The sequence below is a fragment of the Mus musculus genome, chromosome 2, assembly GCF_000001635.26.
Source record: "Mus musculus strain C57BL/6J chromosome 2, GRCm38.p6 C57BL/6J".
In the NCBI taxonomy this organism is placed as follows: domain Eukaryota; kingdom Metazoa; phylum Chordata; class Mammalia; order Rodentia; family Muridae; genus Mus; species Mus musculus.
Window position 1 is genome coordinate 16,211,010 of NC_000068.7, and position 14,072 is coordinate 16,225,081.

The following is a 14,072-nucleotide window of genomic DNA, read 5'->3' on the forward strand; positions in this document are numbered from 1 at the left end:
ACCAGGATAAATATGAAAAAGCAAAATACTATATCTGCAAGTGCTTGGAGCAACATGAGACAGTGTACTCTTGGGTGTCTTTTTTGTGTATAATTCTCCCATAAATTCTGTAAGCTCTCATTACAACTTTTCATAAATGAGCCTGAAGTGTCTAGACTTCACAAAACTGTGGAGATAGAGAGCAGTCTATTTTTACCTGGTGTTCTAGACTTCCTTTGTGTCTCCATCTTCCCAGGTGCATACTTGCACTACATTTCAGATGTTCCAGCTATGGTTTGAACAGAAAAATGGACTTAAGACAATCCAGATCAGATTTCTCCTAGTCATTATTTTCTAACACATAAAAATTATAATGCCAATTATAGCTATATCCAACACGCTCCACATTTTAACATGAGAAAGACCAAGGGAAGAAAGCATTTGTGGTCAGCACAGGAGAGTCTGAGAATCCGAAGTGGAACATTTTTCAGCATACTTTACTGAGGAATATAAAATTCAGTTTCTCCATGTGTTCATTTTTCGAGGATGAGATGGAGAAATATGTCCAAATTTGTAACGTGCTAATGTGGACACTAACTGTGGAATGGTCCTGGCTCCTCCTAGCAAGAGTGACAGCTGTGCATTAGCAGTTATGATCCACTGGTATAAGGACACAAGCACATCTTCTATAATGCTCAGTTAAAGGTCTCATCAGTGATATATCAAAATCCACTCTGCTCCTGTCCTTTTCCAGAGGACAGAGTTTGGAGCACAACTGTGCTAACTCCAGCTCCAGAGAACTCAATGAACTCTTCTGGCCGCTGTGGGTCCAGAACACCTGTATCATATGCTCATACAGACACACATAAATAAGAATTTAAAAAGAAATAAATCTTTTTTTTTCCATTTTTTATTAGGTATTTAGCTCATTTACATTTCCAATGCTATACCAAAAGTCCCCCATACCCACCCACCCCCAATCCCCTACCCACCCACTCCCCCTTTTTGGCCCTGGCGTTCCCCTGTACTGGGGCATATAAAGTTTGCGTGTCCAATGGGCCTCTCTTTCCAGTGATGGCCGACTAGGCCATCTTTTGATACATATGCAGCTAGAGTCAAGAGCTCCGGGGTACTGTTTAGTTCATAATGTTGTTCTGCCTATAGGGTTGCAGATCCCTTTAGCTCCTTGGCTACTTTCTCTAGCTCCTCCATTGGGAGCCCTGTGATCCATCCATTAGCTGACTGTGAGCATCCACTTCTGTGTTTGCTAGGCCCTGGCATAGTCTCACAAGAGACAGCTACATCTGGGTCCTTTCGATAAAATCTTGCTAGTGTATGCAATGGTGTCAGCGTTTGGATGCTGATTATGGGGTGGATCCCTGGATATGGAAGTCTCTACATGGACCATCCTTTCATCTCAGCTCCAAACTTTGTCTCTGTAACTCCTTCCAAGGGTGTTTTGTTCCCACTTCTAAGGAGGGGCATAGTGTCCACACTTGAGTCTTCATTTTTCTTGAGTTTCATGTGTTTAGGAAATTGTATCTTATATCTTGGGTATCCTAGGTTTTGGGCTAATATCCACTTATCAGTGAGTACATATTGTGTGAGTTCCTTTGTGAATGTGTTACCTCACTCAGGATGATGCCCTCCAGGTCCATCCATTTGGCTAGGAATTTCATAAATTCATTCTTTTTAATAGCTGAGTAGTACTCCATTGTGTAGATGTACCACATTTTCTGTATCCATTCCTCTGTTGAGGGGCATCTGGGTTCTTTCAAGAAATAAATCTTAAATTATAGTGGTCAACATGATTTTAGAAAATGTAGACTCAAATCCAAAAGGCTAACCATGGAGAACTGAATCTTGAACTGAGGGAAGACTCCAGAGTTGACCCCTATTTCTCCATCTCCCAGGGACTCTGTCTTCCTATTAGTCAGTCACATTCTCAGAATGCCTTTTCCAGAAAACCAAAGGGACTCTCTGAGCTTGCAACAGAGCTCAAAGCATGCTTCCTCTTTCACATCAGAGTTGAGGAAGAATTTCTTTAAGGATATATAGTCATCAAAGCAAAACCTCTTGTTACCAAGCACCTCCCTAGATGTATGTCTATGTCTAAGCCCATCTCTACTGGAAGTGAATATGTGTGCTGATGCCCACTTCATTGTAAGGAGGACATGGCAATACTAGAGGTCAGAGAGGTCACTTTCCATGCAAATCAAAGGAAAGCTATGTAGATTTAATATCAAGCGATTTGTTGTGGTAAATCTCCAACCCAAATAAGCCCTGGCAATGAAAACATGACTCAATTAATATGAATACATTCTGTGTACCTAGATTGGGCAGGTCTACTGCATCTATGAGACCCCTTAGAAATTGCAGTTTCTCCAGACCATGTACTTCTGCTTCACTTTTCTTCCTCCTCCTCCTTTCCTCCTCCTCCTCCTCCTCCTCTTCCTCCTCCTCCTCCTCCTCCTCTTCTTCCTCCTCCTCCTCCTCCTCCTCCTCCACCTCCTCTTCCTCCTCCTCCTCCACCTCCTCCTCCTCCTCCTCCTAATCCTCTCTCCCTGCCATTTTCTTCTTTTGCTCTCTCCCCACCTTCAGCTCTTCTGCCCAATCATTAGCTCTCCTATATTTTTACAAATTAAGGTGGAAGCAGGTTTACAGGAATCACCTGAGTGCTGACTCATTCCTGGTTCACAACCCCTCACAGGAGAACAGAATTAACATTAAATATAATGAGCCCCAGGGCTATCATCAGGGATTTGGTGATGAACTTTGGGCAACTACCTACAATGCTCGCTATATGTGGGTCATAGTTGGAACTTTAAGAATTATAAGAAGACTGAAATGTTAGGTTTACTATATATACAATGTAACTGTCAGATGCATAAAACTAAAAAAATCAGATTTCTGTGTATTTTTCATGTGGTCACTTTGAATAAAATAAACACTTGTTAAATGCATTTAAAAATAATATAATTAAGTTATTAGACTTACTTTTCTTTCTTTTTGCATGAAAAAGTAGGGAGATAACACTGAGGTAGGGAGGATAGGACAGAGCGACAGAATAGGTGTTAGTATTCAGGCAGTCTAAATTAGAAAGATATATATTAGATAAGCATAGATATTACAAAACACCCATGGCCTTCATATATACTTTGGCAAGACACGAGAGATAAAAACATGTTTGCTTTCAGTCTTGTCTAAACATAAAGTAGCTAAAAAATTCCTATAAGGAACATTTTGGTCATTAATTGTCAAGGTGTATGATGAGCGTTTGTCCTAGTCCCTGTTGGAACACGTTTCTAGCTTCACATAATTATGCAACAGTTCCAAACTTGCCAAGCTAGAGACTAGACTGTCCCTGTCTGGACATTTCTTCTTTGGTTCTTAGCTGTATAACTGGAGTACACTAGTTCCAACTCTGTAGCTCATCCACTTTCCCTGACTCATTTCTCCTACAAGGGACTTGACCCTTCACCTCTGACAAGTATATAGTCCCCCCCATACACTACTAAATTTGCAAACAGTCTTTATTCTGGGGTGTTAGACATTGTTTTGTCTTTCATTTGTTTTTCTAATTCTACTGATTGTAAAAATGATGAGGAAATAAATGCTAGTATCTTCTAAAAACATCTTAGTGATATTTAATAGGATGTATGGTAAGCTTGGAGGAAATGAGTCTATTTGGCTGTAGGTAGAACAGAAAGGATATTCTTCATTACCTTCCCGACTATAGTTCTCAAAAAAGGCAGAAAAAAATATTTGCTTGTTGTTGCTGGAAGAATGGTCAGATATCATCCTTGCATGGCATTGATGCTGTCTCAGAATCTGGTTCAAAGGCAGAGGATCACCCTGCCATGGAAACAGAAGTCTACGGATCAAATGGCCATAATTACCTCACATTGGTCTTTCCATAGAGGAGGTTTTATTTGAGAAACAGAGTTGAAAACACATGAAGTGTTCTGAATTCTCTCTGCAGCCCTGTAAACATCTCTTCTCCTTCCTCCTCTGAGTTCACTTCTCCAGGTTTTATATAATACCCCTGTCTAAGTATACGGGTAGATGGCCAGCAGACACAGACAAATGATGAAGTGATACACAAACATTCAGACACCTGACGGGAATCATTCATGCTCTCTGTATGCTTTGGTTTTCCCGTTATTTTTTCAAGTGACATTCTCAGATATTTCCAGAGAATTTATCTCAGTAGAAATATTTAAATATAAAGTGTTTGCTTGAAATAGAGATTCTGTAAGCCTAACATCAGAATTATGTCACTCTTGGTATCCTAAGGAACGTAGTGAATTCACACGTAATGCACTGTCAGCCACACTGGCATCCACATGTAAAGATTGCCATATAGCACTCATTGTTAAATGAGGACTGTCAAGGAGACAAAAAAGACTTACAGTCTTAAGTATTGTGAGAATAGAAACTAAATACTCCAAATTCAATAAATCCATTTTCTTTGTTTTTATTAGATATTTTCTTCATTTACAATTCAAATGCTGTCCCGAAAATCCCCTATCCCCCCCGCCCCCACCCTATTCCCCAACCCACCCACTCATGCTTCCTGGCCCCAGCATTCCCCTGTACTGGGGCATATAATCTTTGCAAGAACAAGGGCCTCTCCTCCCAATGATGGCCGATTAGGCCATCTTCTGCTACATATACAGATAGAGACACGAGCTCAGGGGGTATTGGTTGGTTCCTATTGTTGTTCCTCCTATAGGGTTACAGACCCCTTCAGCTCCTTGGATCTATTTTCCTCTGAAATTCAGAAACTTCAGAATTATCAAATTTTGTGTAAATCCTGCTTTTTAAGGAATATTAACTTAACAAAGGAGAGTTGTCTAATGACCTGCTAGAACCTTGTAAATAGGGCTTTTTAATTTAGTTCAATTCCACTTCTGAGAAAAAAATTGCTTTCAATCACCAACTTTTCAGATTTAGAAGGGAGATTGGCAGAAATCGTAGGTTCACAGTGTCCTAGTTAGAAAGTTGGGCATGAAAGGCTTATTTGATTTACTCTTCCATACCACTGTCCATAATCAAAGGAAGTCACAACAGAAACTTAAACAGGTCAGGAAGACAGAAGCCACAGAGGAGTATTGCTTACTGGCTTGCTCAGTCTGCTTTTGGAAAGAACCTGGGACCTGCAGCCTAAATGTGGCCTTAGTAGCAATCGGCTAGGCCCTCTCATATCTACCATATCAATGCGCTACAGGCTTGTTTGCAGCCATCTTAAGGAGGCATTTTCTCAGCTGAGGCTCTCTCTTCTCTAATGACTCTAGCTTGTGTTAAGTTGACATAAAACTAGCCAGCATAGTAAGCAATGCTTCTGACACACAGGTTTAAATGGACATATTCAGAAGTTAATTTTAAACTTATTTTGTAGCACATTCGATGAATTTGCAGGACATCTCGCAGAAACCTTTTGCATTGTTTCTGCTAAATAAGAACAAGGATATTAACTTCCATGCTCATTTGGGGACTTATTATACCAGGAAAAATTGCTTAGAAATAAAAATGTTCTTCTGGGCATGATGGCACTGACCTTTAATCCTAACACTTGAGAGGCAAAGGCAGGTGGATTTCTGTGAGATCAAATCCAGCAAGGTCTAAATAATGAATTACAGATCAGTCAGTGCTAGAGAGAGAGAGAGAGAGAGAGAGAGAGAAAGAGAGAGAGACCCTGTCATAAACAAACGAACAAACATGTCCCTTAGACAAGCAATCTGCTTGCAGACTGTGGTGTTCTGAGGATAATCTATTCCACTATTCCAGTGTGAACAGTTCTACCATTTCTGAATAAAGTAGATGACAGCAGTCTGGCTGATCTGAGCATTTTTTGCTAAAGTACAACTGATATTACTATAAATTAATTGTGACTCTAAGTGATTAAAGAAACATCCCCTTGTGATGATAAATACATTTGTATTCTGCTTTATCTGTATGCTAATGTATACATTGAATTGATGCATTAGTTACTGTACAGAAATCAACCACTTCACTGACAAATATATGAGTGCTGGAGAGGGAGTTGGATGGTCACATGTTTGCCTTTTAAGCATGAGGAGCCCTATACACCATCTTTAAAAAGTGAAGCTTGGAGCTGTGCTTGGACTCCCAGCCCTAAAGAAGCAGAGGCCCATGGATCCTGAGTTTTCCCATCCCTCCAGCTGAGCTTCCATGTCAAGTTTCTGGTCTGTGAGAGACTCTATTTCAAAATTAGATGAATGGCACCAGAGGAATACCCAAAGTTGTCAACCTGAGCCATGCTTATACGCAGACATGCACACATAAAAATAGATGGACACCCAGTATAAGTACTTTTGAATTTGAGACAAATGAGAAATCATTTCAAATAATAATGGAGCCTAGTGAAAAAATAAAAAAAGAGTCAATATTATAAAATAACAACAACAAGAAGTGCTGAGTGAAAAACATTTTCTGCTTTTCAAAATCCACAAGGGAATAGATTACAACAAAACCTTGTGTACCAAAATATGAAAATAATGACCTGTAATGTTTCATTTTGGTTTCTAAGACACTTTTTTTTTGTTTTATTTTCACGACAGGGTTTCTCTGTATAGCCCTGGCTGTCCTGGAACTCACTTTGTAGACCAGGCTGGCCTCGAACTCAGAAATCCGCCTGCCTCTGCCTCCCGAGTGCTGGGATTAAAGGTGTGCGCCACCATGCCCGGCTCTAAGCCACTTTTCTTATAGTCCCTTTAGGTTCTGGCATCTCAGTTATGATCAGTGTCACTACAATTCTGCTCAACTTTTCTTCTCCTGTTTTGTTTTTCTTTTATTTTCAAATCTCATAGGATTTTTCTTTTCCAGGTGTGTACAAGGATGGACAGGAAATCGATGCCACATCAGGTCTAACCTTTCTACTGAGGGTTCTGTGCATACTCAAAATTGTAGGTAACATTATCATTAAACAAACAGCTTGGGATCTTTAATTTTTTTTGAATCATGATCATCTTTTTTTGTGGGTTTGAAATTCTAGACATATGGACTCTGCTGGGTATCGGACTTGGGTTCCTTCTGACTCATATTGCAGTGGCCATCTTGTGTTCCCTTGGCATCAGAAGAAGACCAATGAGGTAAGTCATGCCTTCCCGCTCTAAGTGGAATGTGAACAGCAGGAAAATTCCTGAAATTGCCCCTGCCCTCCTCTCACACTTCCTTTTGGAAGAAGTTCTTATATTTCTGTACTTTGAGGTTTCTTTTCTTACTTACAATAAGAAAAATAGGACATCATTCAAGCCTCAAAATATCTAGTTATGTTATATCATGATGGTATCCAGAGATGGTCTCAGATCTGAGAGAAGGTCCCATTCTAGCTTACACAGAGAGACTCTCAGCACCTCTGTTTCAGGCCGAAACTTCCATCCTCCAAGCAACAACACATAGACCAGAGGCTAAGATCTGCTGGACTGAAAAGCTGAATTCGTGCCTTACTTAGAGCCTCTTCGAATGCACAGAGCTGTTAAAGACACTTTGAGTTTGCAACACAGGGCACATTTTCCCATCCCTGGTGTAAACTACAGGTCATCCAAATAGTAAAAGGAGCTGACTTCCAGAAACTCATCAAGATAAGGACTTCCCTAAGAGGGCATGACATTTTAAAAGAAATATCATGTTCTGTATGCCTGACTTAGTGGTCACTTAGACATGTGACACCAATATATCTCAGAGCAATAAAAGACAAGATATTTTCCTTAAATTATTCCTTTGACTTGCTTGATGAGACACACTAAGTTCTCCAACTGTAGTCATAAACTCCAATCATATTAGTTAGCAAATACTCATTTCCATGTCATGAAGTAAGGGGAATATGGTTTAAAATATGGTATGCCATATGAAAAAAAGTACATTTTAAATGCAGTCCCATTAATAGGTTTGTATTCATGAAGCAATTTTCAATTGTTTTCTGTGCCTTAAAAATAAACTGGGCAATATTTGTAGACAGGTATTAATATAGAGCAGTTTAGACTTAAAAGAGCTTTTAACATAAAGGAGAGACAGACTCACAAGCCTTAAGTGAAACATTGAGTGTGTGTATGAATATATATGTACATAATAAGTTGAGATTCTCCAGTTGTATCTATGTGGTGGTAGTGTCAAGCCTGGCAGCTGGGTGGCAAACTGGAATTTCAAGTCAGAGTTGAAGGCACAGCCTTGAATTCACAATCCATAGCACAGGCCAACAGGCTGGAAACTCTGGTTTTCCAAGTTGTCTTAAGAGAGGAGTTGTCCTCCTCTTCCTCTCCCCCTCTTCCTCCTTCTCCTCCTCCTCTTCTTCGTAGTCTTGAGAAAGTTCAGTCTCTATCTTTGAGGGATACCCACACTTGGGTAAGTAAGTTAAAAAAAAAAGTTCCTTTATTTGAACTAAAGCAAACCCACTTTACTTAAAGTCAATTGACCGTATATGTTGGCCATGTTTAAACAAATGCTTTCATAGAAACATCTAGGTCATTTTTTTAAGCAAAGGACTGGCAGTACCTGACCACAATGACACATGAAGCTAATGACTGTAGTGCATAAAGCAGTTGTCACTTAGCACAGTCCTAAATTCTCACCTTCTCCAGATCATGTCAGACACTCTACAACTTGGGGCTACTTAAAAATTTTGCAAGTACATTTTGGTGGCCCTAGGCCACAGTATGACAGTCACCTGTCCTTTGCCTTGCCTGTTTTTGTATGTTTTGTGGTGTGTGTGTGTGTGTGTGTGTGTGTGTGTGTGTGTGTGTGTGTGTGTGTTCATATGGGAATGTGTACATGTGTGTACAGATATATGCATCTGTGAAAATGACTTAAGTCAGTGTTGGATGCTTTCTTCAATTATTCTCTACCTCATTATTGAGATGGCATCTCTCACTGAACCTGGGCTTCACTGACAATTTTAAGTGACTCTGCTGTCTCCCCACATATCATACCAGCCACTTCATATATGGATTAACAGCATATGCTTAATTGCCAGTATCTTACGTGGGATCTGAACTCTGGTCCTTAAGCTTGCACCAAGGCACTCTACTGACTTAGCCAGCCCCCCTTTCATTACTATTCAGCTTTGAGTTTCTCACACCCCCCCTTTTTCATTTACTTTTTACCTCCATCCTTTGTTAAAGTCAACTTCTATTTTCTGACCCATCTTATTTTAACTTTCCCTCTGTTTTTAAAAGGCATTTAGTATTTAAAAGGAATCACACACACCCACAAAATCATTTCTGTACACAGATGAAAGCCAAATATCTGGTTATGAAGGCCATAAACAGAAAAAAAGATTCCACAAACAAACAAAACCCAAAATAACTGAGTTATAGTAACCCTCAGGAAGTAGAAGGCACCTCCCTACCTCCCATAGTCTCCTAAGACCCAGCTTCTGTCTCCAACATGAAAACAAATCTAACAAAAGAGGATGGTGCTGTTTCAGACCTAAACTCAGAGATTCACCCAAGCTGGAAGCCAGGATTAGATGTTAAGACTACACCAAGAAAGGGCTGGGGCAAGGTGGTGGTTACTATGGCTTCAAAGAAGATTCAGTTCAGTGTTAAACAGGAAAAACAGACACAAAGTTATGGCCGTGATATGTGATGATGGGTCGAGATCTGAAAGGTGGACCAAGAAGAAAGGTAGTTGAGAGAATATGGATGAAGTGAAAGATTTGTCAATCAGATTGCCAAATATAACAGAAAAACATATTCAAGGTTTTTTCTTTTGTTCCTTTGTTTGTGGCTATCTTTGTGACACACCAGACTTTGCACATTATAGGATACAGTCATTCCCCAACTCTTTTGTGTTTAGTTTCTTCCTGCTTTTAATTATTTATTTTTAAAACTAGTTACATGTATATTTATATATTTAATGACTTTTGAACTCTTTTTTTCTTCCTCTTTTTATTTTTTCTTCCTCTTTTTAAAAATTTTTTTATTAGGTATTTTGCTCGTTTACATTTTCAATGCTATCCCAAAAGTTCCCCATACCCACCCTCCCCAATCCCCTACCCACCCACACCCCCTTTTTGGCCCTGGGGTTCCCCTGTACTGGGGCATATAAAGTTTGCAAGTCCAATGGGCCTCTCTTTGCAGTGATGGCCAACTAGGCCATCTTTTGATACATATGCAGCTAGAGACAAGAGCTCCGGGGTACTGGTTAGTTCATATTGTTGTTCCACCTATAGGGTTGCAGTTCCCTTTAGCTCCTTGGGTAATTTCTCTAGCTCCTCCATTGGGGGCCGTGTGATCCATCCAATAGCTGACTGTGATCATCCACTTCTGTGTTTGCTAGGCCCCGGCATAGTCTCACAAGAGTCAGCTATATCTGGGTCCTTTCAGCAAAATCTTGCTAGTGTATGCAATGATGTCAGCGTTTGGAAGCTGATTATGGGATGGATCCCTGCATATGGCAATCACTAGATGGTCCATGCTTTCCTTTCGTCACACTTCCAAATTTTGTCTCTGTAACTCCTTCCAAGGGTGTTTTGTTCCCATTTCTAAGAAGGGGCAAAGTGTCCGCACTTTGGTCTTCGTTCTTCTTGAATTTCATGCGTTTAGCAAATTGTATCTTATATCTTGTGTATCCTAAGTTTCTGGGCTAATATCCACTTATCAGTGAGTACATATTGTGCGAGTTCCTTTGTGAATGTGTTACCTCACTCAGGATGATGCCCTCCAGGTCCATCCATTTGCCTAGGAATTTCATAAATTCATTTTTTAAATAGCTGAGTAGTACTCCATTGTGTAAATGTACCATATTTTCTGTATCCATTCCTCTGTTGAGGGGCATCTGGGTTTTTTGCAGCTTCTGGATATTATAAATAAGGCTGCTATAAACATAGTGGAGCATGTGTCCTTCTTACCGGTTGGGACATCTTCTGGATATATGCCCAGGAGAGGTATTGCGGGATCCTCAGGTAGTACTATGTCCAATTTTCTGAGGAACCACCAGACTGATTTCCAGAGTGGTTTTACAAGCTTGCAATCCCACCAACAATGGAGGAGTGTTCCTCTTTCTCCACATCCTCGCCAGCATCTGCTGTCACCTGAATTTTTCATCTTAGCCATTCTGACTGGAGTGAAGTGGAATCTCAGGGTTGTTTTGATTTGCATTTCCCTGATAATTAAGGATGTTGAACATTTTTTCAGGTGCTTCTCAGCCATTCGGTATTCCTCAGGTGAGAATTCTTTGTTCAGCTCTGAGCCCCATTTTTTAATGGGGTTATTTGATTTTCTGGAGTCCACCTTCTTGAGTTCTTTATATATATTGGATATTAGTCCCCTATCCAATTTGGGATAGGTAAAGATCCTTTCCCAATCTTTTGGTGGCCTTTTTGTCTTATTGATGGTGTCTTTTGCTTTGTAGAAGCTTTGCAATTTTATGAAGTCCCTTTTATCGATTCTCGATCTTACAGCACAAGCCATTGCTGTTCTATTCAGGAATTTTTCCCCTGTACCCATATCTTTGAGGCTTTTCCCTACTTTCTCCTTTTTTAAATTCACATTCAAAGTAGAAAGTTTGCTTAGTTTATGTTGGCATCACTCCCCTCTCCCAGATCACCTTCCTGATCCTTGGTTAGACATGTTACACCCTAGTATCTTCTCTTCCACTTTTAGGTCACATATATTTTGTATGTCTACTTTTCCCCCCAAAGCATAAATTTCCTCATATCCATAGCCCCTTTCTGGCTTCTTGTTTCATGGCGTCTTAACAAAATTATGCCCACATAAATAAAACACACATGAAAATTAGAAACTTTTTCTTATAGAAAGAACATATGGTGTTTGTCTCTTTGAGCCTGGGTTACTTCACTTATTTTAATATTTTCCAATATGTTTCAAGATTTCCATATTTCCTTAATTCAACTGCCTTGAATGGCAGAGTAGGCATGTCCTTCTTCCCTCAGGGCTCCATGTACATCCTTCCAGAAGCTGGGCACTGGGTTGAAAAGGATGGCCTCTCATGATAGAGCAGGGCCACCCTCTATATTGGAGTATCTACATTTCTGTGCAGGAACCTTCATATAAGTCCTTCTGTGGTTTTTTTTTCTCCAATTTCCCATTCTCTTCCTTGTCTGTATGTTCCCTATTTCTTATTTCCAAAACTTACCCCAGACTCTCAGGGGATGGACTTTGCCTTTAGCAATCCTTCCTTCACCGATGCTAGACATTTGACTGGCTTGATGTTATACAGGTATGGTCCTTTCAACCACAGCTTCTGTGGGTTTTGTGTTCAATGTTATGCCATGTCTCAAGAAGACTGTCACAGCAGTCACCTACTACCCATACTTACTTCAGTCTTTCAGTCCTGCTATCAGAATGAGTAGTAAATCTTGTGTGGAGAAATATGACATAGACAACTGACTGGGACCAACTGAGCACTCCACAGTCTCTTACTCTCTACACTTTTATTAGTTGCATATCTTTGTATTAATTGTCATCTAATTTAAAATGAAACTACTCTGATGAAGACTGAAAGCTGCTCTAATATATGGGTTAATATATGAGTACTTAGTGAAGTTTAGGGGCAGTTTAATACTATGTCCCATACCAAACCAATAGTAGTAGATTCTGCTCTAGAGTCTGTGACCTAAACTCAACCAAGGGTTTGGGTCTACTTAGCAGTGTTCTGTCTTAATTACCTTAAATGTTGTTGACAGTGCCTGTCCTTAGCATCTTAAGCTATCAGAAAACAAAAGCACATTACCAAGGTTGACTTCCTTGAAGTTACTGATCAATGAGGCCTCAGAGTACCCCAATATAAGCTATATCATTTTGTCTTAATTATCCACCAGAACTTGTAAGTAGGGTTGTATTGTTGAAGACACCATATGCTTACTTGAGTCATAGGAAGTAAATAAATAAAGCTGGAACTAACATGGAAGATTCATTCTTACTGGCTTGTTTTCATAATAGGTGAAGATGCTATTCACAACACTAATAGGGAATAAAAATATTCAATAGCTCTGACTACCCATGATCCATTTGAATTACAATAACTAACATCCAATTAAGATATGATCCTTGGATGAATAGGCCCATTTTCTGATTTTATTTAAGGCTTGTTCCACAACACCTAATTTTTGTGACAAGATCTCTCACGGTAGTGTCTCATCAATTCAGATAGGCTGGCTATCCAACAAGCACTAGGAATCCATCTATGTTCTATCCATATTTTATGTGGGTATTAGGAACCTGAACTCAGATATTCATGTTGGCATGACAGGCACCTTAACAATTTAGACATGACTCCAAGTCCTCATGAAATTATTAAGAAACCTCTACATCTCTGACCCATAATTGTTCCTGTCTGAAAGAATTACAGGGATGGAAATGGAGAGAAGCCAAAAGAAAAGAAGGTCCAGTGACAGGCCCAAAGTGGGATTCAGCTCAAGGGGAGGCCCCAAGACCTGACACTATTACTGAGGCTATGGAGTGCTCACAAAAAGGGACTTCTCATGACAGCCCTCTGGAAGACCCAACAAGCAGCTGAAAGAGTCAGATGCAAATATTTGAACCCAACCAATGGGCAGAAGCTGCTGACTCCTGTTGTTGAATTAGGGAAGGCTGAAAGAAGCTGAGGAGAAGGGTGATCCTGTAGGAAGACCAGCAGTCTCAAATAATCTGGACCCTTGAGATCTCAAACACTGGACCACCAACCAGGCAGCATACACCAGCTGATATGAGGGCCCCAAACACACATACAGTAGAGGAATGCTGGGTCTGTATTCACTCAGAGATGATGCATCTAACCTTCAAGAGACTGGAGACCCAGGGAGTTTAGAGGTCAGGTGGGGTGGGAGGTAGGGGTATCCATATGGAGACAGGGTGGGGTAGGGAGGAGGTATGGGATGTGGAGCAGATAGAGGGTGGATGGGGGCAGGGAATGGAATATGGAGTGTAAAAAAATAAATTATAAATTAAATTAGATTAAAAAGAAACCTCTATAATATCTAATATTTTATATATTACACTTGTAAAAATAAAAAATTTAGGTATCAACTTACAGAGCATGTTTGCCACACAAGCTTGGGTGCCTAAGCTTGATTCCCAGAACACACATTAAAAACCCCAGTATGGCAG

The 14,072-nt window shown here is 40.1% G+C and overlaps 1 protein-coding gene across 1 annotated transcript in view; it reads left to right on the plus strand.

Moving 5' to 3' along the window:
• The window catches only part of Malrd1 (MAM and LDL receptor class A domain containing 1), a 729,079-nt gene that overhangs the window by 684,531 nt on the left and 30,476 nt on the right, over positions 1–14,072 (plus strand). The window contains exons 36-37 of the mRNA NM_001310455.1: positions 6,829–6,908; positions 6,998–7,094. Of these exons, the coding sequence (NP_001297384.1) occupies positions 6,829–6,908; positions 6,998–7,094 (177 nt within the window). The remainder of the gene's footprint in view (positions 1–6,828; positions 6,909–6,997; positions 7,095–14,072) is intronic.